General features: G+C 39.6%; 1 protein-coding gene and 1 pseudogene across 1 annotated transcript; both read left to right on the top strand.

Annotated features, from left to right (window-relative positions):
- The first annotated feature begins 267 nt into the window (after nucleotides 1-267).
- On the top strand, nucleotides 268-15,079 carry LOC110059656 (uncharacterized). Its single transcript, XM_089282637.1, has 5 exons — nucleotides 268-955; nucleotides 2,157-2,816; nucleotides 6,450-6,998; nucleotides 7,865-11,010; nucleotides 14,914-15,079. Exons 1-4 carry the CDS (start codon nucleotides 757-759, stop codon nucleotides 8,491-8,493), a joined length of 2,037 nt encoding a protein of 678 aa, XP_089138763.1. The 5' UTR covers nucleotides 268-756; the 3' UTR covers nucleotides 8,494-11,010; nucleotides 14,914-15,079.
- Nucleotides 15,080-20,559: 5,480 nt separating this feature from the next.
- Nucleotides 20,560-23,029, top strand: LOC149116929 (uncharacterized; annotated as a pseudogene).
- Nucleotides 23,030-26,507: the final 3,478 nt, after the last annotated feature.

The raw sequence follows: 26,507 nt of genomic DNA, 5'->3' as shown, positions 1-26,507 counted from the left end.
GGTGAGTGGGTTTAGAAGTGACCCTTTGCGCGAAGAAACTCATTCTACATGGAATTTGTACTGGTTCACAATCGCCATTAAAAAAAGACGCAAAATTCCTGTTGACTTGCTGCTCTGACTTGGGTAATGGAAAGGTTTAGTCTGTAAATGTAGTTCCTATGTGATGGTGTACTCCGGAAATGCTGACAGCTCAGTTTAAAGGAGCTAGGTCACGCTATTTTAGGTAATTTTGTTTAATTTTGTTTAATTTTTGTTAATTATGAGCACTAAACGTCATATTGGCAGAGCAAAAGTCTTTCATTTGCAAAATCACGGCCACATAAACAACTGAGAATGATTTTCCAGCTGTGGAAATGACATTTTGATATAAACTGATATAAATTTGAAAAAAGGTGGGCCGACGTTTTTCAAATTTACCCAAATGCAATCCATTTTAATCCTCTTCAGTTTTGTCCATCCATGTCCCTACTTGGCTTTCCTGTGTTTTGTTTGAGATCTTCTGTAGTTTTGAGCCGTTTTTGTGATATTTTAGTTAATTCTATGACCATTTGATCAGTGCTGAAATTGCCTAAAATTGCGTGACCTAGCCCCTTTAGTCTAGAAAATTCTGAGTCTTTCAGCACATACTAAAATGTCACATTGAAAACCAATAGCATTTCAAATCGTAAACTAATTTGAGCTTATGGTATGCTCGTGATCGCAGTATCACGTAACGAGCTGAAGTAGAATTTTAGATTGTTCAAATCACCGACCGAAATGGCCGCCGTTCAAAAGAATACACTGCCTTCGTTTTCTTCCATCATTTCTGTTCTGTCTATTGTGTTTTACTGCGTTGGGTTTATAAGAGTAGAACTGGAGATGAACGAGCAGAAGAACAGAATAAACGCTCTTGAAAACATTGCAGAGGCCAAGCCGAAGTCAAACGACGCAGACATGAAAATCAAGAATGCTGCTGGTAAGTTGATCTTAATAAAGTACGATCTAGGAGTTACCATTATGTTTTGACTCTTACAACTTAGTCCTGATGGTAATTTAGAAGCGATTAAATGTTAACAAAGAATGCCGAACAAATATAGTTGCGTGTTGTCGCACTTCTCACTGCTTCCTGTGTGCTGTGGCAAACAAACTTGGAGGTTAGCAGGTCAAGTTCTTTCAAATCAAATGCAGACAATTTCAGAACAAAAGCAATCATTCGTACAAAATTGCCTTTAATCGTAACAAATATGATCTAACGGCCAGGAACAAAAATTAGCACGGAGAAACTCACAGTCGCTTGTGAAAGATTCGAAAAGATTTTCTGTGCCAGCGTTCATTACGCGAAGTTTGTTGCTAATGAAAAGTCTTAACCCTTTGAATACCAAAGTTTTGCCAAAAAGTACCGTTTTTAACCGTTTAGTCAGGTTTTTGGGCTGCCATGACGCTAAATAAGCCTAGGTTTTGCTAAGACAGCTTTTCTTACCAAAAGGAGAGATTTTTCGAGGATTACGTACAAAATTGAGCAATAAGGCATGCCATTAACCGTTCTCAATTTTGTTTGTTGCCCCTTTCCTTTCTTTTTTCCTCGGCCCTTTTACTCTGGCTGTCTTTTGCGTTGCATTTTCTTTCTGGCTGCCGTGAAAAGTTGGATGTTAATTACGGGGGAAGCCTAGAAATGGTCAATCATAGGCATAGTGGACCATTTTACCACCGTTTTTGCACCAAAACTGATGATGTTGTTTTTCGATTTGCGACGTCGGAATGTCGTCGATATCTAAACCTGACCATTGTGCGGAAAGGCCTAGCCTAGTACTACTATCTGCTTATCAAGAATATCTGATGACATTTAAATTGATGACGTCACAAGTGGTAGAAAGAGCACGACCTATAATTACGCATATATGCGTAATTGGGGCTCAAAGGGTTAAACGTCTAATTTAATACTACATCAGTTATTTTTCTCAGTCCTCCTGGCTGTAAGGGGTTGACAAAAAAACGCATTTAAGAGGTTTTTGTTTTACTCCTAATTGAAAAGCCAGTGGTCCTTTATTTAACGACCAGTCCGGCAAACTTTTTTAAGTCATTAACCTGAAAAAGGAATAGTTTTCTCCCTCGCCTTGGTGACTATAAAATATAGAATTTATTTCATTCACTGAGGTACTGTTTCTATTTGTTGGTAGAAATTCAAAACATGCGTAGAAACAGACGTCACGTTGTATCAACTAAGAACGCGTCTGAAACTGACGGTACAGCGGAAACGATGCTCAAAATAAACAAACTCTTATCATCTGGGAGATTGTATCTCTGCCAGTCCAAAGGTGTCACGTGTTCATCAGGTCCGCCAGGCCCTCCCGGTCCACCTGGGACAAAAGGAGCCCGGGGACGAAGAGGACAGAAAGGAAGAACTGGAAACAAAGGAGAACAAGGTATTATGGGATCGCCAGGAAAGAGCGGCAAACAAGGCATTATGGGACCTGCGGGGTTAGAGGGAGAGCCTGGAACCAAAGGCGAGAAAGGAGATATAGGGCCTGCAGGCATGCCGGGAACGAAAGGCGAGCCCGGCGAAACGATATCATCTCCTGCTGTTTTTGTTTCTCCTGTGACGTTGACAGTGAACGAAGGTGGACCAGCCTCGTTTCAGTGCTCGGCCAGCGGTAATCCTGTGCCAGCAGTAGCGTGGAGTAAACTGAACAATCAGTCCGCAGAAATCGCTCAATCAGCGGTTTCAAAAGGAAAGTTGCAGTTAAATCATGTGACAGGAAGTGACGCAGGATTGTATCAGTGTTCAGCAACAAACATCCTGGGGGATTCACGCGAAGTGGTGCGATTAACTGTAAATGGTAAGGTTCTGGTAATGATAATGTTACAGAATGAATTATTTTCTGTCAGAAGCCCTAGGGGTGACAGGACCTTCAACTGCAAATGGTTTATTTTTCGTTTTTAGAAAATCAGTTGATGTTTGAGGTGGCTTACGACAGTTTTAATGCATTATAACAGCCCAACTTCTAATTCTTTTGAAAAATGTTCCAAGATGTTTTTCCTTTCTCTATTTACTGTTTGCTTAAGTCTTTTACCATTCTGTGTGAAACGTGAACTATTTAAACGTAACAAATGGCCAAAATGAACGACTTAAGGCCTTTTTACTCGGGCTTCCGTGGGAAAGCCCGAGTCATAAAATGCAAGCCGTTGTTCGTCATGGTCCCAGGCGTTCCCTGCGTAGACCGTGGAACTGGGGACGAGAACGCGACATTGCTCGCTGTTCGGGGCAGAATGCGGTGTTTTGCGAAGAGAGTTTTGGCAATAATGGCGCCTTATACGTTCATCTCACATACAAAGATATCGATCGTTTTAGGAAAGAGTCGGTCCACGAATTATCAGTATTGATTGAAAGCCAGCCAGGTAAGCAAAGTTCACGCTCGAAACGTTCTCCTGAGATAACAATTGAGCCGATCGCGGTATGAGTTCAAACTACGAAAACACTGTCAAAAAATAGGCACTCAATGACGGTATGTGGCTACTGCTGTTATTATTTAGAACATGGCAGTAAAACAAATCATATTGTAATAAAACGAGCTAAATACGAGAACGTTTTTGGACTCGGAGCGTATTAAAACATGCGACTTGTTTCTGGCACCGCGCAAAATATGTCGATCTCCAAATTTGTAAAGATAAGACTTTCGGCAACTTGAATTACATATCATACCTCCAAGCATAGTTAGTATGCTCCAAGTAAGTTGGCTTTCTACTAGGGTGCAGGAAACAAAAATATCATTGTATGATTTTGGAGGCAAATTGTGCGGGGAATTGTGCGGGATTATTGACGAACAAATGTTCTTGCCAAGTCCTAAGAAAAATCTACATTGACGATAGTTTAGCCAAATATATTTCACTAGTAGTTCAAATATACTTAACAGTCTTAGCAATCGCCAATTCTTTTAGAAAACTGTCTGACTACTAAGGAAAATCATGTTGCGCGACAAGACTGACTAGACGAGTACGAAACCAAATAAATAGCAAAGCAGAATGCCGCATCTTCCCTTATAAATGAGTTCCTTTCTAAAAATACTCCTAATTTGATTCAATAAAAAAAATATGTAGCTTGAATATATTTCTTCATAAACTGCGTTTAAAGGTTGCAAATTCTCCGAAATTATCCGCAAAAACGCAACCTGAAAGTTTATGCAAATTGTGTGCAATGTAATTTGACACCTTGTCGTAAAGTATTGTTTTCGCAAAAGAGTTTATCATGATATTCGTTTTGGCTCTCTCGAAAGAGATTATTCGCTCTCCACAGGAGATATGACTCTTGAAAAGGGTTTAAGATCGCAAGACGGCAAAGATGTTCAGCTGCACAATTCACTCGGGTCGTCACGACCAATAAACGAACTTCGTGCAATTTCAGCTAGGATGTACGATGTAGTCGCCATGAGTTGTAAAGAGACCTGAAAAATTCTTTGCAAACAAGTTCTCCATAAATGCGTAGACAGCTGTTCTTGATTCAAAATGGTTTAAATTCACAACTTGTTAGTGCAGAGTGCACTATTGGGATGGTTATGGGGGCTGCCTGCCGCTAAAGAACTAAGGCGCTATTGTGCTATGGCCCTATGGCGCTAAGGTAAAAACGTTAATGTTTGTTTAATTAATTAATTTCAATTAATTAATTAGCCCAGAGGCAAGGAAGTAGTGGGGGTAGGGTGGGAAAGGTACATGTGTACTCTACGTAAGACACATTCCATCGCCGTCACTTCACTTTGAATATCGCAAAGCTATATATTTGTTTCAGGTAACTTCTTGCTCTCCTTGTGGTACCATTCTCCTTAGAACAAGACTAATTTGCCCTAAACGCATGCGTAGATTAGTTAGCGCTCGTGGCTTCTATATTAGGTGAAAGATACATTGCATACGGAATCACGCACAAATGTTGAGTGGTTTTCCTTATGGTAGAGCTCAACATGTAAGACGCATGCGTTCTAGCATCGTTAGTGTTATACACTATCTTTCCACGCGGTATTTTATATATCATGTCATGTGACCAAGGACGGCAGTTATTTTTCAGGTAGCGCCATTTGTCCCTTTTTATTGAAAAAGTGAAACGTTACTGTGGCTGCGTAGCTTTTAGAATTACACACAGGTCGGTTCAACAAATATCATCTGCTGTTTTCAATCTACAATAGTGTGCTTGTCAGGGTTCAAATGTATTGCTTCTCCTTAGCGGCTTGTTTATTTCTTGCCTCAATTGTGTCTGTAAGAGAGACCAAAAAGTTCCCAAGTTATTGGCTTTAATACTCCGCAAATTGTAAATTTGTAACAAAAGAAACCAGGAAAATGCTCAAATATTGCTGCAGACGCCGTGGCACCTAATGAAAGCGCAAATTAATTTAATCAGTCTTTAAGGAGACTCATTCATATCGGCCAAGTAGCGCTGTTTATCTTCAATACTTTTCGTTGAAATGCTTCTCAGCCATCAATATCGTTGTGTGTTAAATTTGAATTGTTTTATTGTTAACAACAAAGTTGACAACAGAAAAAGAAAGTGGTATTTCGTGACTATCTGATAATTAAATTAGTTCTTGTTCATCGGTAAAAATTTGCATTTTTAGTAAAACAACATCGTTTCTGTTCCGTTTCTTCATCACTACATCAGATATTTAACTTTCTTTCATTTATCTCCAAAAAACAAGGACATCTTCCGTATATTTTAGAGAAAACAAGGGTTTCATATTATATGCCTTTGCGAGGAAAACAAAAGTATCAAGTTACAAAGTTGTTGGAAGAGCTAAATTGTCACGTCTGCTGCTTCAGTGTATTATTGAATTTAAAATGAACGAAAATCAACGTAAAACACTAGTAATTAATTTGTGGGCACTTTTTGGACCTTGAATGAAAACACAACCTTTAAACATACACACTGCAAAGGGGTAAAGCTGTAGCAGACTACCAAGGTAGACACAAACCGGAAGTGAACCGAGCAGAGGTGAGTATTTATGGGACTACTGTACCAGAGCTATCAATTGCGCTCTGCACTATCTGAGATTGTCTCACTAGTGCTAAAATATCCTGATTCTTTTATTTGTTTTTATTGTGTCCAATACGCGATAACAATGGGGCGACAGGCCTACACAACTCCAATCCACGTGTAATAGCCGCTTTGAAAGTTTTGCTCGAACTAGTATATCTGAGGATCTACCCCTTTTGTATGGTACGATAGGGGGATCTTTGAATATTTCGCTAAGCAATAAGCCTGTTTTTAGGAGGACATTTCACCAGAGTAGAGCCGTCTGTCTTACACATGTTTGAATGGAGTTTGAAACTATCGCTGCATATTCCGAAGTGATTCAACGCCTTTGATTTTATAACGCGACTAATATTGCCGTCTGCCAGGCAATCGTAGCGCGCGCTACTGAGTCTCGGAAAAACTGTAGTAAGCTACCTTCAGTTAAAAATTGTGACTGAATGTTTTCACTTGATTGCAGTTCATCCTCGTGTTTCCTTACATCCGGGACCTTCTTACGTCATCGAAGGAAGTAGCTTCACTTTACCCGCCTGTCACGTGACCGGATACCCTGCTCCTGTGGTCACCTGGAGGAAGTCGTCTGGTCAGTTACCCCAGGGGAGGGCACAGTATAACAACACTGCTTTACAAATCTCAAATGTCCGTAAAGTTGATTCTGACGCCTACTTCTGTTCAGCAGTTAACCTTTTAGGAAATGTTGAAAGGAAAACTCTACTAGTTGTGATTTCACTTCCTAAGTTCACCGTTAAACCGCCTGGAAAGGTTTTTGCTGCTACTGGCGATACTTTAACCTTAAACTGCAGTGCCACCGGTGATCCACGACCAGTCATCAGCTGGAAAAGACAAGGAGCAGCACTTCCCGTGGGGAGGAGTCACAGGACAAACGCTGCCCTTGTCTTGGGAGATTTGAAAGAAGAAGATGCTGGGAACTACATTTGTGTGGCTACAAGTGCAGGAGTGTTTCATATCGAGACAATAAGTGATCTTGAAGTTTTAGCAAGAGGCAAAGGTAAATTGCGTGGTTCTCTTTGTCGCAAAAGAAAGAGTGGGATTACGCCGAATCCTTGCATCCGCCTGGAGGGTTTGAGGGAATTATTTGATTTGTCGTCTTTGGAAGTTGCGCAGTAAACTAAGGTCAGGACGTGGGACTCGAAATACTGAGATTTATAATTTTAATCCCGCGACTAGCAGGGACAAAATCTCCCGTACGCTTATGTAATCAGGCAAACGGTCAGCCTTCCATAAGATGAGATTCTTAACACGTTTACAGTTTATTTGCAATGTTTGTTTCATTATTTACTGTATCCCTAAATCGCGACCAAATGTTTCTTTTTGGAAGAACGATCACTAATGATGACTCCTTCCGGTCTCAGTGAACCAAATTACGCCTGCGGTTATTTTTCCGACGTTGCTAAGCCACTGACTGCGTCATGGGAGGTGTAACTTACGGAGTACTCTTGACTGCTCGCGCTATTTTTTGCCAATATAGTAAACGTCGCAAACTTTACGAGTGCTATAAAGACAATTTGGCAAAAGCGGTCTTTCTTTCCAAAACGGCTTCTTTCCCGAGAAGAGAATTCGAGACCAAGAAAGGGAGAATTTATACCTTGTAATCAGTACGTTTGCACAATGCAGAAGAAGGGTTGATCCGGGGAAAGAGGTAACTACCTGTATAGCAGTGAAGGGAACACTCATCGTACCTGTTAAGGGTCGAAAATCATACTTTATTACAGTTTAGGGCTTTTCGTTTCGAATTTCTCAGTTACAGATTATGGTACCTCTTTGGTTTTGTTTTCAAAATGAGCTACAAATAAACAAGTTATCTGATTAATTGAACTAAAAAAGAAATTCGCTGCGTGTATTCTGTTTTATCAGATTGTTCTGAACTGTTAAAATCAGGCCATACTCAGAGTGGAGTGTACTCTATCAACCCAGACGGTACAGGACACTTCAGTGTCTACTGTGACATGAGCACTGACGGTGGAGGCTGGACCGTGTTTCAGCGAAGACAGGATGGCTCGGTAGACTTCTATCGGGGATGGGACGACTACAAAGCAGGCTTTGGTCAGCTGACTGCTGAGTTCTGGCTAGGAAACGATAAGATCCACAGGTTGACAGCCGCTAGGCCCAGCTCTCTACGAGTCGAGCTAGAGGACTGGAACGGAGGCAAAGTGTATGCCAAATATGGTAAGTTCAGGATTGGTGATGAGCAGGCGCAGTATCGACTTGAAGTGGGTTCATATTCGGGGACAGCGGGAGATTCGTTTGTGGAGCATAGTAACATGGCGTTCACTACAAAAGACAGAGATAATGACAGATGGAGCGGTGGAAACTGTGCTGTATATAGTAAAGGCGCCTGGTGGTTAAACAATTGCCACTACTCCGATCTAAACGGAAAATACTTGGGAGACAAAACTAATCGCGAAGGTGTCAATTGGTACAAGTGGAAGAACACGTATGCCTCACTCAAATTTACTGAAATGAAGCTAAGACCGTCATCGTAGAAATAATACCAGTACATTACACCTGAGCTTTTGCAATTGTTATGAAATTGTAATTTAGTACAAAGCTCCTTTGCAGCGGCTCCCTTCCATCAACCCCTCGGTCCGGTTACCATTGACTCCCTGTTTGCGTTTCTGATCTTTTCAACTTTCCCAACCAGTGTGAAAATATTTCGATCTTTCGTTTTGATGATGGACAGGTATATAAACTCTTTGACGCTGTGATTTTGTTTTCTTTTATCATTTTTCAAAAGACCGACTCCGAGAGCTATTTTCGTTCCCAAAACCCTGAATCCTTTGATCTACCGGGGTTTCTTTTGTCACGACAGAATCGAGTAGTGAGGCTAACGCTAGTGTGGCATGTCACGCACCTCATAGGTGTCTTTAATTATATATTATAATTAGTTTATGTTGTACGGAACATTTTAAGAAAACGCTTCCAAAAGCCTATAAGAAACTGGAGAAGATCAAGAAAATGTGCCAGAGACAGCTATAATAAGGGCGTTGCTGTCAGGCAATTAGGGTAACAAAGGAAAACCAGTAGAGAGAATAAGAATCACCTTCAACGGCAAACCTCCGCTTGCCGTTGATTCACTGTTTGATTTTTCTCGAATCCGTCAATATATTTATATGACAAAGTTTAAAAAGGCGTCCCTTTTACGGGAACAATTGTAGAAGAAGAGCTTAAGAAGAGCCAGCCTTGATAGATTGATCGTTGCATATTTCATTAACTGTAGAAAGCCAGTATTAAGCTAACATATTTGATATCGTCCACTGTAATAGACTCCTGACATGACAATCAAATAGAAATTAATAATAATAATAATAATAATAATAATAATAATAACAATAACAATAATAATAATAATAAAATTTATAGAGCGCCATTTCCCAATGGTTCAATGGCGCTTTACAAGTAATAAATTATCCAACAAGAAAGAAGAATGCGACAGAAAGTTGTATAAGTCTACTTCGATGCTTTTGTACTGGCGGTCGAACAAAGAATAGGTGAGCGGGTAAATCAGTGCGGGTAGACATGTTTAGGAGTTAGTGGTGGAATTGTAATAAGATTTTCTGTCAATACAATTTGCCTCGGCTCTTTTTTTGGTGAAACGTGAAATGGCCATCTTATTTCTTGGAAGTGTAAATGTTCCATTTTGTTTTTTTTGAAAGGTGATTTTGACTTCCCTTTTACCATCCTCTTTCTGAGAACTCTAAGAACGTTGGTTACGCTATTTCAAAACTACAGTTAAAATTTCCAGCCACTGAAATAAGAAACACTTAACTTGTAAGTGAATGAAAGCTTTAGCTTTGTCCGTGATTGAGTATCTACCTATTACCTATCTTTGCTTGTTTGTAAGAAACCTGTAAAAAAGGATTGTACACGGTATATAATAACATAATAGTGCTACTTGAGTTGTAGTAACTGAGTATATTTGCTTTTAGTTTTTGTAACTCCTCTCTCTCCTGAGTATTAGCGTAAATTACATTTACTTTTTCTTTCCTTTATCTGTGAATACGAGGCAGCCAACTTGAAAGCTCTGCTGCTTTGGCTGCTGCACGCGTATCTAAAACTCATTTAGAAAACAGTCCTAAGAAAATACGCGCGCTAATTGGTTAAAAATCGTGTTTCTATTTAACAATTAGATTAAGGGCCCATTAACCGATCTTTTCGAGCCGTTGCTAAGGAAAATCTAGTCTCATATAACCTCATCATTTTTAGTTAGTTCAGAGTTATTTCATGTGTTTCAACTTTTTCATGATCAGTAACACTAGTGATGACGTCATCAGGCCACGCCCATGGTCATGTGACTAATACAGAAAAATGCAAAGGCTCCCAGGCAAATTACTTTCTCGGGATTTTTTTCATTGATTTAATATTTTAATTCAAATCCTCATCACGCTATGCATCGATTTTGTTTCATTTCCAAAAGGTCAGATTTTGAGAGCATTTCAAAATATCAGGGGCGGGGCAGAAGACTCCTGAAATTTTCGTATAGGCATCATCCAACAAAAAATGACGTCACATCCGGTTTAAACTGCGCTTCGCGGCTCGTTTCACAAAGCGAGAAAATGGCGTTTCCATTACTCACGATTTCCCTCTATTTGTAAACCATCAGTTTCGTTTCATTTTATATTGAGGATGGAAAGATGTTGCAGACACATTAGTTCGACTTTTTAAGCAAAAATTTCGGGAAAAGAGAAAAGTTTATCATTGTTTTGAAGCAAAATAACGGAGAGCCTTTGGTCATCCTCGGGCGAATTTTACACATTTGAAAAACTGGTGTTGTTCCGACTTTTGGTTCTTGTTGTTCGTGATTTAGTGATAACAATAAGTGCAATAGCCTATAATGTTACCAACAACCTGGATGAAGTATTGCTGGCCATAGTTTGCACTGTGTACTACGGGAACATAATTAACAGAAGCTGTTTAGCTCCGAAAGTCGCTGTCACCAGAGCTTTTGTTGCTCTTGGCTCACGTGTATTGGTAGAAGAGACAAGCTGGATCGCATGCTGAGGGTCAGTATCCCACATTCCCACATCTCTCATTGAAGATTGCTGTTTTCAGTAAGATACAGTACATATATATTGGTACTTTGGGGTCATCAGTCTCTTTCTCTGGTGAGTGCTTTTAAAACGCCCAGTAAAAACTTGATTCACGGCATGGAAGCTTATGTCTCGCTGGATCGAAATTCGAGCAAGATTTTTAAGTTCTAGTCCTCTTTAAAAGTAATTAAATCAATTATTCAAATCCAGGCCATCAGGGGGAATCTGCCATTGAAGCTGCCCTAAGTTAAGGTCCTGTTTAAGGACCTTCCCCTTTGAAAATCGTGGGGGTGTTCTTTGAGGCAACACAGGTCCCATTTATATGGTCTCGGGTACCCGAGATAACCCTCCCCCTGAGCCAACTTTATCAAGTGTTTGTATGTGAAAATGTAGCCCCTGTAGGCCGAGTAAAAGTTGACCCTGCATGATTTTTTTTTTTTGACCCTGCATGATTATTCGTAACTCTTATTAAATAATCAAATGTGCAACTATCCCTCTTTGTTTAAGTTTCCCTCAGTCATTTGATCACAGTGGGTTTTGCTGAGTTAATTTTCTGTTCTTTGATACAAATTGCTGCTTTAAATCTTGAATCTAGACATTATGTGACACTCGCCATGCTGAGAGTTGTTCCAGTTAGGCGAGCCAAAGTGTTTACGTATACTCAAAGAAAAGTTGTTGGTTACTTTACCTGCCAAGGCAAGTCAACTCGCTCACCTGAATTGTCTCGCCCCCAAGTCTGGTTCGTGATCCTCGTGTAAACAGTTGGTTGAATTTTGCAAAGAAATAAGTGAAAAGTTAGGTCCGCCAGGGTAACTCGGGGAAAGGGTTGTCTCTGGCACACAAGAGCCATTCTATTTTATTTCCATTTTCCCTCTTCCTCTTCCAACTGATTATGCGAAATGTACTGTCCAAAATCTTTATGGGTACTGGTGTTTGAGAGTGTCATCTTTATCACTACTGTGGAATGTACCTCACCTTACAGCTACCCCCTTTAACACAGCCACCTCGTTATTATGGCCACTCTATTCTGGCTCAAACAAAAGCTCAGTCAGATTTTTGTGGCCTGTTGGTGACCAGATTAACAGAATTCTGGCACATTGTAGGAGTAATTTATGCAATGTGTAGTTCCAGAAAATATCCATACCTCCCCCACGGAAGGGAATTTTTCTGAGTCCCCCCCCTGCCCCCCCCCCCCCACTTCTCTGGAAATTCCTATTGAGCTTCATACGTTTCTTTAAATTTTTTGGTCTTATAGAACCCCCCCACCCCCCAGGAAATTCCAATCCCTTCTGTGGGGGGAGTATGGATATTTTCTGGAACTGAACAATTTACATGTACAGTAAGCAACAGGCATCATTTTGATAGTGAAGTCCCATGCATACATGTAACTCTTGATTATTTTGAGATTTTATCTTTATTATGTCATCGATGCAATAATATTTTGATTCCTGCTCCAGTGGGAGGAGGGGGGGGGGGGGAACTCTCCTCTATGTGCTATATATAGCTATGTGCAGCCCCAAAGGGTATGGTTAATTATTCAGCCATTTTGGTCATTAATACTCTAGGGTAAGGCTTTTGCCCTCTAGTCTTTAATTTGTTATGTTTTTTAGGATAAGCTACCTCAATTTTCATCATTATCGATAAGACCATCAACAAAAGTCCTTCAAAACTTATGTTTAGGGCAACTGTAGCAGTCGCAACAGTCATAAATGGGGTAGGGAAAATCGCAGATTATGTTCATAAATAGGTTAAAGGTTCAACTTTTGTGAAGAGGGTGGCACTGACCCCCATCCAATTTTTCTGGGATGTACCAAACTCATTTTCTTAGCAGTTACTATAGTCTTGCTTTATTAAATCAAAACAGTACTTGCTGCTAGGTACTTTATAAAAGTATAACCCCTCCAGAAGCCTTCACAAAGTACATGTAATATCAGGTGCTAACAATAATTTTTTTTTTGTAGCTGATTAAAATTAAGTATTAAATTGTACTGAACTGGTGCGGATTTAATATACATTATATTTTGTCACACTTACGTAGTTCACACTTATTTTAAGACTACTCAGCAGCAACTAGTACCTCTTGTATGACCATGCAGTAACAGTATATTCCAAGAAAAAAAAATACATGTATATGTATATGTATTACTATCCTGCCTGGTAGAGTGTGTAGAGACAGCACACAGTGCAGTGTCCTACTGTATGTCTTTTGTTAGGTATAATAATCTTAAATTTAGAAGACTTGTATTGATCTTTTAGAATTCACAAAAAAGTTGATATCTTGACAACTTTCCTTTAGCTGTGTCACTTCATGATAAATTAGCAGTTTGGTATGTTGTAGCATAGAACTTTAATTAAGTTATCGCACCGGTATCACAGAAGTCATGGGTTGGAATCCAGTTCACACCTAATTTTTTTCAGGCTATAATTTCACCTTTGCTTAAATCATCCAGTCCCCCAGGAAAGTTATGAAATTTATTGTCCAAGTAAACTACTGAACCATGGCTCCAGTGGGGACAGTGCTATTACGATGCAATTTGCAGATGTGCTACATAATATGAGCTTGACAGTTTTGTTACCATGGCAACAGACTGCATTTCAGACCTTCCCTGATATTCTAGGCTTTTCTGGCCACCTTTGGAGTTCCATTTTGATATTTGCCAATGGTGCTTCATATGCATGATTCAGCAAGCCTATTAAATAGTAAGGTCGAAGTCATGGCCTTGATTAATGTTTTTCAAGCTGAAAATCACTGCATTATTGAAATTGGGTTAGAGGGGACTGGAAAAGATTGAGTTGCCAATTGGGAACATATTTTTCATAGCCATATTAATGTGTTGCCTGTAGAACTATAACTGGCTACCAAGTTTCAATGATCTCTGCTGTATGATATGGTCTGCACTTGATGTAATATTGGGTTTGGTGTATGACATCATCAGTCCTCTCATTTGCATATATTTTACACATTTTAAACTTAAATATGTCCAGAACTAATGCAGATATTTGCAAAGGTAAACAGTGCTTTTTGTAATCTATAGTGCAATTCTATTTGATATGATAGTAGCATGCCAAATCATTGAGTTGAATTTATGCTGCTGACATTTACATGTACTGTAAGGTGTTGAAGAGAATTTTGGAGGGGAATTTGGTGTGTTTATTGAATTGCCAGAGGTTGGTTGGTTGGTTTTGTTATTGCTTTGTCATTATATTCCATGTATTTTTTTTAAAAGCAGAGTGGTTGGTAGCAAAAGCAAAACTGGCAATATTCTCTAAAGTCTAAAGTCATGTTTTTAGGTTTTTGTGGTTAATCTATTAGTAGCTGCACTGTCTTAAATTACAACAGAGAAGATGTGATATTAATTATGTAAGTTATACTTTGGTATCCTTCGTACCAAAATTATAGTAATTTTCTGGTTCAATACATGTTTGCCTCTGCATTAATTTGATTAAACTACTGTAGTTTATTTTTTAATCGAATTTAATTCTGTCAAAAGGGAGGTGGGAATCTAAGAGTAATAGTAAACTAGACCAACAAATACACGGAAATCTGCCACCATTGCTTTCGTGGCTGGGTGGAGATGAATCTAAGTCAGACCAAAATTGGAAAAAAAATTACTGATTTAATGTGATTATGGAAATGTTGGAGGGTTGAAATGGGATCCTGGCTATGGGAGAGTAGGAATCGGGACTGAGGGGGTGGGTGCTTGTGAATTTTAGAACCTCTCTGAAAGTGAAAACAAACTGTAGGTTTGAAAAGTTTAAAGCGGAAGTAAAAATTATACTTTAATATATCTTGTTTATTAAGGTGGTAAATGAGCAAATACCCACTTACAGTGAGTCATTGAAAGAATGACATAATTTATATTTGTCTTTTATTAGGTGGTTACTTCCTGGCATATGCACCCCACACAGGCATACAATGCTATGATTTAGATGATGCAACCTGCTTTCCCATGTTTAACATACATGTAAGAGTGTCAGTGGACCAGGGTACAAGTGTGATTTCTCTACTGATAATGAGAATTATAATAAAGATGCAAAGCCACTCTGATGTGATTAATTTAATTATTCCATAACAGTTAAGTGAACCAGTTAAACCAAAGGTTGCACTCTGTAAGATCAGGTGTACAAAAATTCAATAGAAAATTTCACTACATCAATTTTATTAATTAAGTAAACTTCTCTGCAAAATATATTTGGTATGTTGTTGTACTGGTAAGAATATATTTTGGAAATTTTTTATGGGAAATGTTTCCATTTAAAAATGTAGCTCAGATGCCACAACTATAATTCTCATTTCTGTGGTGTTTTCTTTTGTGGTAAATTGTGAAAACGAAATAATTATGTTAACCTACAAGTAAGTTAAAAAAATATAAAAGTAGTAGCTCTTCTGAAAAAAAAAATAGTTAATTTGTTGTTGTTTCTTCCTGTTCATTTTTTCCTTGAACATTTTTATTTTCCTAATAAGTAGTTTAGCTAGCCATAAAAGTGGTTTGTTGTCTCTGAGACCATTTTCAAGATAAAAAAGTGATTTGTATATAAAATTTGAATTTTTTTTTTGGGGGGGGGGGTGGGGACCTTTTCAGAATTTCCCTAAAAAGATCACAAGGTACAAGGGAAGGAGCACAAATAGAATTTTAAGTGTTAAAACATATGTTTTCATTATCAGTCTGGGCTCTCTGTGAAGCTGCAAAGTATACTTGAGGATAATGTTATACCCATTTTAATTCAAAATACAAATGGAAACTTGCATTGACAATCACTTAATCTCTTGGCACTGTTTTGTTTTTTAATAATTGCCTTTTTTCACAATACAACAATTTGAACATCTTTGTTATGCAAGCTGGTGGGGGGGGGGGGGTATTCTACAAAATTTTAAATTGAAAGGCCTTATCTCAAGGTCCATTACCCCTTACCCTTTTGTATACGTTTGTACCGTTTTGATAGAAATGGCACCTCTTTTGTCGACCTTACATTACAAAAGGGTAAATGTATCCCTTTAACAAACCTTTTTAAGAATACTGCATCCCTTTTCTATTCCCTTGGAAAGAGGTTAATAAACAATATTATAGGATCTCTTCATTCTGGCTGAGAGAGTAAATGAGAGCTTTTCAACAACATTTTAGAACCAGAAGAATGGAATCCCTAGAAAACAGATTTTCCTACCCTTTCATACACCTCAACTTGTGAAATCCCTATCATTTTATACCTAAAGCCTGAAAAAGGTACTCATCTTGAGCTGAGCCTCCCCATATAGGTCATTACAGAGAGCCTTCCCACATACACTAGTCAGGAACTCTTGACAAGTACTGTAAGTAGTGATGAAGCTGGCTTCAAGACTGGTCTGAGCCAGCTTCACTTTTTTAGCACAAACTTGTTGCTCTCTGTCAATTTCTAGTATGAAACCTTTTCTTTGCTGATCTGGTCCAAGTTCGCAGACACTAGCATCACTCTCACGACACTGACTCTATCAATGTCACTCACAGTCTGATTCTTCAGTTTCACTGCACCATGCTTCATCATCACTCATCATTGTTAGACATGAGTTCATTAGCTTGTAAAATTTACCAGCCTGTGTTGCTATTGCCTGTTCCCAGACTTCCTTTTATGGCTAGATGTAGGGGCATGAAATTTCACTACTGTTTATGAACAATTTGTTTAGATGGCATATTGAAAGAGTGATGAATTACTGAAAATTGTCAGTATTGTTAGTGTTCTCTCATTCCCTTAAGGATTGAAATATCTTGATGTAAGATTACATAGAGAAAGCACACTGAAATATAATGCACAATTTTTTAGTATCCTTTCAAAATGGGTTGTCAATATGACAGGGATTAATAAATAAGGAACTTGGTCTGCAAACAGGGCAAATGATAGGGTTTGAAGAACTAACAGGTGCATGCTTGACCTCAGTGGTGGGGGGCGGGGGTATTGGAACTTAGCGTTGGTGACGTTTAAACTGTTGAAACGGAAAAATAAATTTGATTATAAATGAGAAAAAACCACGACATGCCCAAATTACTTAATCGCCGTTAAAACTAATCCTCTTGCTTTTTTTAAGGGGTTCACGGCCTGCCTGTAACGAAGCGTTTATCAATTAAGGGATTGCTTAGGGAAAACATATCTTGTTTACGGTTGTTAACCAATCGTAACATATTTTATGGCATCAGTTTGAGTCATGAGCAAACACATGAGTTTGTGTTAGTGTCGATCGGCAAGAAAGTTCTGCAAAGCGCGTTATGTGTGTGGGTCTATTCTTGCAGTGATACGATTAACAGCACTCAAGTACTCTCGAGTGTTGGCAACTGTAAATTTTAAAAAATGCGCTTCTGTTAATAAGGTTCCCCCATGTCTAGAAACCTGTCATTGTACATTTTTCTTAGTGTGATGCCCACCTAAGAGAATAGGATATTTGAATTGAGTGCAACTTACCTAGAATACATTATTTCCACACAAACGATGACTCCTGTGGAATTCAGCGAGGAAGAAATGGCGACATTTCGTAAAAAACACGCCTTCAAAACAGCGTGTTTTTGAATAAATAATTACTCTGTCCTTCAAACAAACTGATATGACGAGGAAGAAGACAAAATTTTGTTTATCGTGGCCAAATAAAACGTTAAAAATATCCGGCCGATTGCAAAATATTGTCATTTTACTTACTGAGAGAACGATTATGCCATATTCAAATTTGATTTTGCCGCTCAGAGCTCTTTTTTACCGGATGTGACGTCATTTTTTGTTGGATGATTCTGATACACAAAAAAGGCCAGGCGTCGCACAGTGTTCTCCCCCGCCCCTGCAAAATATTGAAAAAGTCGTAATTTTCTGAAAAAAAGCATGATTTCGAAAAAGGAATGCATAGCTATGTTGCCAACGTTGGCTTTGATCGAAATTCGTCGGAAAAGGCTGGATTTAATGAAAAACCGCGTTTCCTTTAGCATTTAAAGAAACCGGAAGTGCGCCCGATATCTATTGGAAGTTACCTTATCAGCGCGTGCGCAATTTACACTACCAGCGCACTTCGGTAAGATCAAACAAAGCCACACGGAGTTAATTTTTCTCTTTCTATTGCTCTTGTTTTTCTGTCTGTCTCTTATTTTGTCTTTGCTTGTACTTTTTTTACTTTGCGTTTGCGAAACACAAAGAAAAAAATCTAAAATGTATGCGAATTTGCAAGTTTTTGAGTTGTTTTAAATTCAATGCTCAGGCTGACGTTATTGACCGGAGGTGAAATTTCACCTCCTTAGCAACGCGCGCGAGCGCGCGCATGAATCGGTTAATGGGCCCTTAAGAGCTCGAGATTTCTATGAGGTGATAGTTGATGAGGCCGAAGGCCGAATCAACTATCACCTCATAGAAATCGAGACCGAATAATCTAATTGTTTTAATGAGATTCTTACTAAACTTCACTTCAGATAACGGTTTCCAATTATTTCTTAACGTATTATTAAACTTTGCGCCTGAAAAAGATCGCTCGGATTGAATTGTCATTTAAAATTGAAGTTGAGTGCGCGCGCGCTTCAGGTTTTTCGATAATTTGAACTTTTTTTAAAAGTCAAGAAACCGTAAATGTCCTTCGTTTAGACTTTCTCAGGAATTTAATTACCATTTGGATCAAAATTTTCCTCCAAAACTTGCGGAAACGAAAAAACGTCGCCATTTCGTAGGCGACTTCCAGCCACTGCACACTAATGGCTGATAGTGTTCAATGGCTCAGCCAATCAGATTACAGCATTTGCATTAGTATACTAGTAGATAGAAACACAGAACTAGCACGACCTGTTGACGTAATGATGGCGCGAGCAAAGAGAATTTACATTTTGATAATCAAAGTTAACAAGTTGTTTTCCTTTTATTCCTCGCGGTGTTTTCTAAAAGAAATAGAAAACATGTTCTCCGTGTTTTTATCGAGTTATAGAAACACTCGTGAAAGTTTGGGAGAACGAGAAATGCTGTGGGAATACTCGCCTGCGGCTCGTGTTCCCACATCATTTCTCGTTCTCTCAAACTTTCACGAGTGTTACATGTTTTCTATTTCAACACGGTACATGTTTTCTATTTCTTAAATATTTGATTTGGTGGTGGAATGTTCTAATTGCAAGCTTGTTGGACTGTGGATCGAGCGGAGGGGCGGGGCTACAAGTTCTGCTCAGGGTCATTGTGTTGTGTTCTTGGGCAAAACATTTCGCTCTTACAGAACCTTCAAATGTTAAATGTTGAGTTAGCTGACAAAATCATATTCGAGGCTAACCTGCAATGCACTGAGCATCTCTTTCAAGTTGGTGTAGCGATATGCCCTGTCGGGGCTTAACTGAAATATCTGAAGCATGAAGTCGTAGCGATGAACCAAATAACTTCTCTCATCACGATGATTGGAACTTTATTTGATGTTACGACATAAAATTCAACTGAGTCATTGTCGTCTCTAGGTTTTAACAGAGTTGTTGAAATTTCCAGTCGATAGATATCGGGTAAGTGTAGTTTAGAAAACAGCCGTACAGCATTTTTTTTGTGTGTGTTTTTTGTTATAAATGCCTTTCAGTGGTCAACGATAACGCATTCGCTAGTATTGTTTTCGATGTTTGTGTTGTGAATGTGTATTCTTACAATGCATTGCGGTCATAGTCAAAAGAACACCCGCCGACTTGCCAGTGAGATCCATCAGTAGGTTTTCTGATCTGCCTCAGAAGTTTCGGAGATTTGCGGAAGTTTTCGGCACGAAATACCACGAAGTTGATCGGAACCGTTTGGATGACTTTCGTAAACTTCTCGGGAAATTTGCAGTCGATCTTCCTAAAAATTGCCCGTCACTTGTTTGGAGCGTGATATTTCAGATGTATGTAAAAACTGCAGAAATTTATGTTATGTCAAACTGATCCGCGACTATGAACCTCGGTTTGTTTAACGAAGTGTTAGTGCTATATGTTTATATTTGATTAATTTCAGCTTGAGATTCAAGAGGCAATGAGAAGTCGCAACCCAGATCTGTGTCGAAGATTACGCAAGGTTATTGTTTTTCGTTTGAGTTTCCCTTGTTCTTGTGATTCTTCTGTGACAATTTTTACTTGTAACGTCTCTAAATTGGAAAAACAAAAATTATCATGCATGTAGCATGTTCGAAGATTCTTTTCTTGATGGAGGAAAGCACATGACACAGTCACTAAAACATGGACACTCTTCATAAATGAAATCAGCAAGTCAAACTTAAAACTGCGGTGTAAACACAGGCTTATCTCAAAATTTAGCAATATATAAAAGTAGATATAGGTTTCTAATAGTTAACGACACTGATCATTCAAAGTCAAAAAAATTGTTCTGCACGGATAAATTTAAAACATGCATTGTCTCAGACAGTCCTTTTCCTGTTCCGATATTGTTTTGAGGCTGAATAGCTGGGAAGAAGAAGATTTTGCTCTTAATTTGGTCTGTTTACAGAAAACGGAGCAATTTCAAAGAAACCTTGCTTTGACCTCTGGGTTGACGGATTTACAGTTCTCTCCCGACATTCCAAGACCACGTGTTGTTCGCGTGATTCAGTCAACTTCCAGGGATGCGTCCGAAATGATTCGCGACGTCAATGCACAGTTTTAGTGACAAAAAAGAGATTTCTTTAACAATCGTTCTTGGGGAAAACACTACCATATACTTGCAAATATATTTTGTAACGTTTCGCTAATTACACTGGAGTATGTACACTATGTATGGTTCGTGTTAACTGTAGAAGTATTTTAGGCGTGAATCCCTAAGGGGCTAGTAGGCTATTTAAGAATTTGTAAGTTATGCAAGAGCCACTCGAAGGCATCTCTTTCAACTTTGCTGTTATGTCGCCGGATACTGAACGAGCGAGCGTTCCCGCTTCGATCGCGCAATCCTTCACTGAGGGAGATCTTTTTCATGAGACTGCTTCACGAACATTGTTTCCTCGTCTTTTGGACGTTAAGTTTGATCAGAAGTTCGCTGCATTTAAACGCGGTCTCGACGAGAAACAAGCTGCCACTCAGTCTCAACTGTAGAAGCTAAAAACGGTATCCAAGGCTTCGAGTTCTTTTAACTCTAAAGTACAATACGAGTTCAGCAACTCTCTGCTGGATGCAACAGACGGGACCAGCAAGACCATCTCAAAAGGAAACCTTTCAGCAGCCAAGTTATTTCGTTCCGCGGACAAGAACCCCGCTGTTTGGGCAGCAGTGCAAGTACGAATCGACGAACTCGCCGAAGATTCAGAGGAAGAGAAAAAGCTCTGATCAGCCGAAATACGAACGCTAGCTAAGATCCGGGAAAAAAAGCGGAAAAATGAGTCTAGCTGGCCAACTCTACAGCTACCCGCTCTACATCCAGTGAAGCTCCATCCACTCATGGCCTGTCCACTGGCAACTATTTTTCTTCTAATCAGCCTTTTTGTTTTTTTCGCATGCAGTCCTTTCGTGGACGTCAGCCTCAACTAGCAGACAAGTGTTTCAGATGCGGCCAAAGAAGCCACTGAGCAAATCCATCTTCCTGCCCAAGCCGTTTTAGAGGAGCCGCTGCAGCCCCTCCAAGCAGTAAAAATACATACTTATGGCAAATACCAAGCTGCATTGAAGAGAATGGGATAAGATGAGTATATAATTTTTTCAATTTAATCAAATGATTGGGAGACCCGGTTGAACTTATTGATAATTTTGTTGAACCATGTGATTCAAGGTTTTTTGGAAGTCTTGAAAAGACAATTTACTCTAAGGGGCTGAAAAATTTCCTTAGCTGTTCATTCATCGTTCGCGTAAATTTTGGTTATGTCAATTGTGTCCATTACTTTTGACTTTGTCATGGCAACCGCAAACTTCGTATAGGTTTGGACAAAAATCAACTTTTTCGACATACTTCTGTATTATTTTTTCCAGCTTTGTTCATCATTTTGCTGAATTTCACTAAATTGTACATTTCATAAGCATTCTAGATTATTTTTTGACTTTTTAAGAAAATAGTATTATCCAAGATGGTGGGTCAAATGACGTCATGCGACGTCACAACCAAAAAATATGTCATTATTTTATAGAGCAAGCTCAGGGCTTCCTGTACCTTAATAGAACGAAAACCCAAGGAGAGGGTTTCATCCCCCTTGTGCCACAATGGGGGTGTTAGTCCGAGGGTTAACAATTGTACTAGCCCTGATGACTGAATGAATGAATAAAAGACTGATTATCAGGACAGAACGCATTATATTTAAGTTAAAGGCAACCTTATGGTTAATGTAGATTTTTTAAATCACATAGGTGCTTCTTGCTTTATTCGCGATACTATTTTTGATGGGTATTAGATTCTCTTTATTTACATTCCACCCTCAGCTCAGTTTTCTAATAATCACTCAGCCATCCAGTCCAGTATAGTGATTTGTCGAGCAGGCTATTTCTGATCTTCTGGCCACAGGTTCAGTGGTCGAGTGCGCGTGTGCTCCTGCTGTTGTTAACCCGTTGTCAGTTTCCATACAGTTAGAGTTCTGGAAGAATAATGTTTCTTATCTCAATTTCAGTGTTTTCCAGACGTTGCTCGCAGACTATCTTGTATTGTATGCTCGGATGTTAGCGCTATTGGATTGGCTGCTTTTATTGCCATTGGTAACATTGCCTGTATTTGCACAAAAACTGAGATTCTATGTAGACGAATACCAGATCGAGTACCACGTGGAGAGAACTCCACTGTGTTTGTTTTGCTTTGAAAAGTTTGCACATCTTCTTTCAGGGTGCTCTGTTAAGTGGTTTACTGACAACCAATCTGTACCTTTGATCGTCGATTCTGGTAGTATGAAACTGTGTTCGCTTCAACTCGCCGGTGATATATTTGATACCGCCAAAGAAAGTAATATCAAACTCGAGGCTGAGTTGATACCTCGTTCATTTAACGAGAAAGCTGATTACTTATGCAAGATCGTCGATTGATGACTGGTCAGTTAAAGATAGCTATTTTCATGAAGTAACCTCTTATCGGGGTCCCTGTTCAATTGATTACTTTTCCAGTTTAAAAAAAAAAAAATTCAAGTTTTTCCCAGCTAGTTTCTATTCGAAGATTCTCTAGCATTTAGTTGGGTAGGAGAAACCTGTTGGCTGGTGCCACCTGTTTCGTTAGTTGAAAATGTCATCCGCCACATATGTTTTTGTCAATAGAACTGGTTACTCTTTATTGGCCTTTCAGCTCCCTTTTGGCCTTTTTGGTGGAGCGTAGGTGGGGTTTCAGATCTTTTGTTATTGATTTTCTCTTCGTTGAGAACGGTAAAGATGTTTATCTCCATGGGGCAAATAACAGTTCCCTTTTGACTCGGAGAATTTTAGTTGCTCGTCGGTGCTGTACAGTCCAGTGTCCAGTAGAATCTGTCTATGGAGAAGTCATGCCGCGCGGTCACGATTACGCTGTTTTAGGCCGTTGGGCCATGTCACCTTTGTGCGGGACTGCCCGTTTATCATGTGTTGATCTTAGGTGATTGCACTGTTTTAGGCCATTGAGCCATGTCATTTTTGTGCGAGACTGCCCGTTTATCATGTGTTGATCTTAGGTGATTGCACTGTTTTAGGCCGTTGGACCATGTCATCTTTGTGCGGGACTGCCCGTTTATCATGTGTTGATCTTAGGTGATTGCACTGTTTTAGGCCGTTGGACCATGTCATCTTTGTGCGAGACTGCCCGTTTATCATGTGTTGATCTTAGGTGATTGCACTGTTTTAGGCCGTTAGACCATGTCATCTTTGTGCGGGACTGCCCGTTTATCATGTGTTGATCTTAGGTGATTGCACTGTTTTAGGCCGTTGGACCATGTCATCTTTGTGCGAGACTGCCCGTTTATCATGTGTTGATCTTAGGTGATTGCACTGTTTTAGGCCGTTAGACCATGTCATCTTTGTGCGGGACTGCCCGTTTATCATGTGTTGATCTTAGGTGATTACACTGTTTTAGACCTTTGGGCCATGTCATTTTTGTGCGGGACTGCCCGTTTATCACGTGTTTATCTTAGGTGATTACACTGTTTTAGGCCGTTGAGCCATGCCATTTTTGTGCAGGACTGCCAGTATATAGTGTGCTGAATGCAATATTTAGGCCTCTGGGCCTTCCTTATGTTCTGATCTGCGTGTTGTTGCATTTTTTTTTTCTAATTGTTCTCACATTTTTTTTGTTATCTTTCAAGTCTACAAAGTGGATGTGTGTTTACTTCAAAGGTTGCCCACTCAAGAGATCCAGACGACTTCGCAAGTCAGCGGAAGATCTTCCCTTGCGTGCCTGTGAAGCAAAAGCCCCTTCAACAACAGAGCGTTATTCAAGTGACTTTCAAACATTTAGAGAATGGTCTTCGCGCTTTGAGGAAGTCGCTTGTTTGCCGTCTGATGAGACGTCTTTTGCTCCTATTTGGAGTATTTTGCTACAGCAGAGTTCCCTCTACTCCACACTTGGTTCTGCCTGTTATGGCATAAATTGGGCACACCATCGGTATGGCTTTCCGACTTGTGATTTGACTTGTGATAGAAGTTTTCTCGAGGCGGCTAAAATTGAGCTTGCAAAACCTGTTTCCATAAAAAGGGGGGGCGCTGTTACTCCCGAGATGATCTTGAGGATATATAATAGGTTTGCGGGCGCCAAGGCTAATCCTGCTAATCTTCGCTTAGCCGCAATTTGCGTGACTGCCTAGTGGGCTTTTCTCCGCGGCAACCAGTTAGCTAGCCTTCGTTGCTGTAACGTTAGTTTTTGCGATGCATTTGTCAAGATTTATATATGTAAGAGCAAAACAGATGTTTATTATAAGAAATGTTTAGTTTTAATTATGAATTTATTTTCTTCGGAGATGTAGCATATTTTGCTCTCAAAAAATTCGTATTAAAATAAAGTTTTAGACTAGGCATGCGTTTGCGGAACTAGGATATCTTATACACTTGTTTAACTGATCTACATAGCTTAAGAACATGGGCCGCTAAGGAGCAGGCATCAGCAATCTACACTTTTTATGTCACGGCAGATAGAAGACTGATCGAGCCAAGGACGACTAGTCACAGCTATATTACGATAGGTTAGAATCTTTACTTTCAGTGTCTAGAAGTTTGCACACTTAAATTCCTTTGTTCTCTTTCTTTATTTTCGAAAGCGGGCATCAATAAACGAGATGCCCGCCCCTGATGCTGTGTTTGTGTTTATTAAGATTAGTTACAAAATATTTTATAATCGTTTCAGGGTGATTAGAGTATAAAGGCACAGAATGAGAGTCATCTGCTGTGGTGTGTCGCTATTTACCATACCTAAGGACGTGTTACCTCGCCAGGTGTAAAGGATGTTTCCTGGTCTGCCTGGAGACACCCCAATCAAATAAAATTAGCGTATTACCTAGACAACGCCCAGACCGATTGAAACCACACTACCATCTTTTCTTTAGGAAAATACCGTCTTTTGTGCTGTTACGTAGAGGTAAAATGTATTTCTGTCTTCTTCAATTCAGTTGGGGAAAAACCCGGAAAGATTGAGTCTTTTCACTCTTAATCAATCTCGTACCTGGAGGGTTGTCAACCATTACATTACTGGTAGCTAAATCGACCCAGTTTGTCTCCCGACTGCTGGTCGTGGGAGACGCGGGCTCCTAATACGAGATATCTCTCACAGGAGAAATTATTTTCTGATATGTACTGCAACAACTAGACTAGGAGCAACTCCTCTTAGTCAGTCCGTCCATTGTGACTTTCCCTCCTTGCTCTCGCCCTCGCGAACATCGTTCCCCTGCGTTTTACTCCGCGTCACGATCGATGGACTAACAAAATGGCCTGTTCCAGGCTCTCGGTCAGTGAGGACCCCGAGAGTCTGGAACGGGCTAGGGCTGATAAGATCCTTCGGTCGGCGTGCAGAGGAAATCTTCCAATTTAACATTAATAAAACTAAAATAACGGCTGTGTAGCGTATTTGGCGAGAAAGCCGATTTGGAAAAGTTCACGCTCGAAATCGCCACATAGCCCAAGAAGGATTAACACAAGTTGCCAACTCGGGGCCTTCATTTTCTTCCGTGACAACTACGCAGAACAAGGCAATGTTGCTCCATGCTCGAGGCCAAAGCAAGGAGAGAAGAGGTCATTTTCGTTTCGTGGCGTAAAAACAACTTGACGCCATTCAGCAGACTCTGTCTGTATCGATGATGAATTTCGACCGAATTTGATTGCCTGATAAAAACAAAATTTCACTGCGATGTCAGATATAGTAGCGGCCTTCAGCCTCACCTCACAGCCGTGCTTTCCACCCATTTCTTTAATTTAGATAAATATAAGTTTTCAACAAATTTTATTTCGTTGAGGCCAGTGGTATCAAATCAGCGGTGTTGGTCTTACGATTTTAATTGTCCTGGCCTTCCTTCAAAATATCGGTTTTTCTTGACTCAAAATAAAATTCCCTGACTTTTCCCTGACTTTGAGGTATTTTTCCCTGGCCATTTCCGCATCTGTGGAAACGCGAATATTGTACCAAAATAGTGACGC

The sequence above is a fragment of the Orbicella faveolata genome, unplaced genomic scaffold, assembly GCF_042242905.1.
Source record: "Orbicella faveolata isolate gen_17 unplaced genomic scaffold, um_ofav_v1 contig_12, whole genome shotgun sequence".
Taxonomy (NCBI): Eukaryota; Metazoa; Cnidaria; class Anthozoa; order Scleractinia; family Merulinidae; genus Orbicella; species Orbicella faveolata.
The sequence above is the reverse complement of the archived record's forward strand: the minus strand, read 5'-3'. Positions and strand labels throughout refer to the sequence as shown.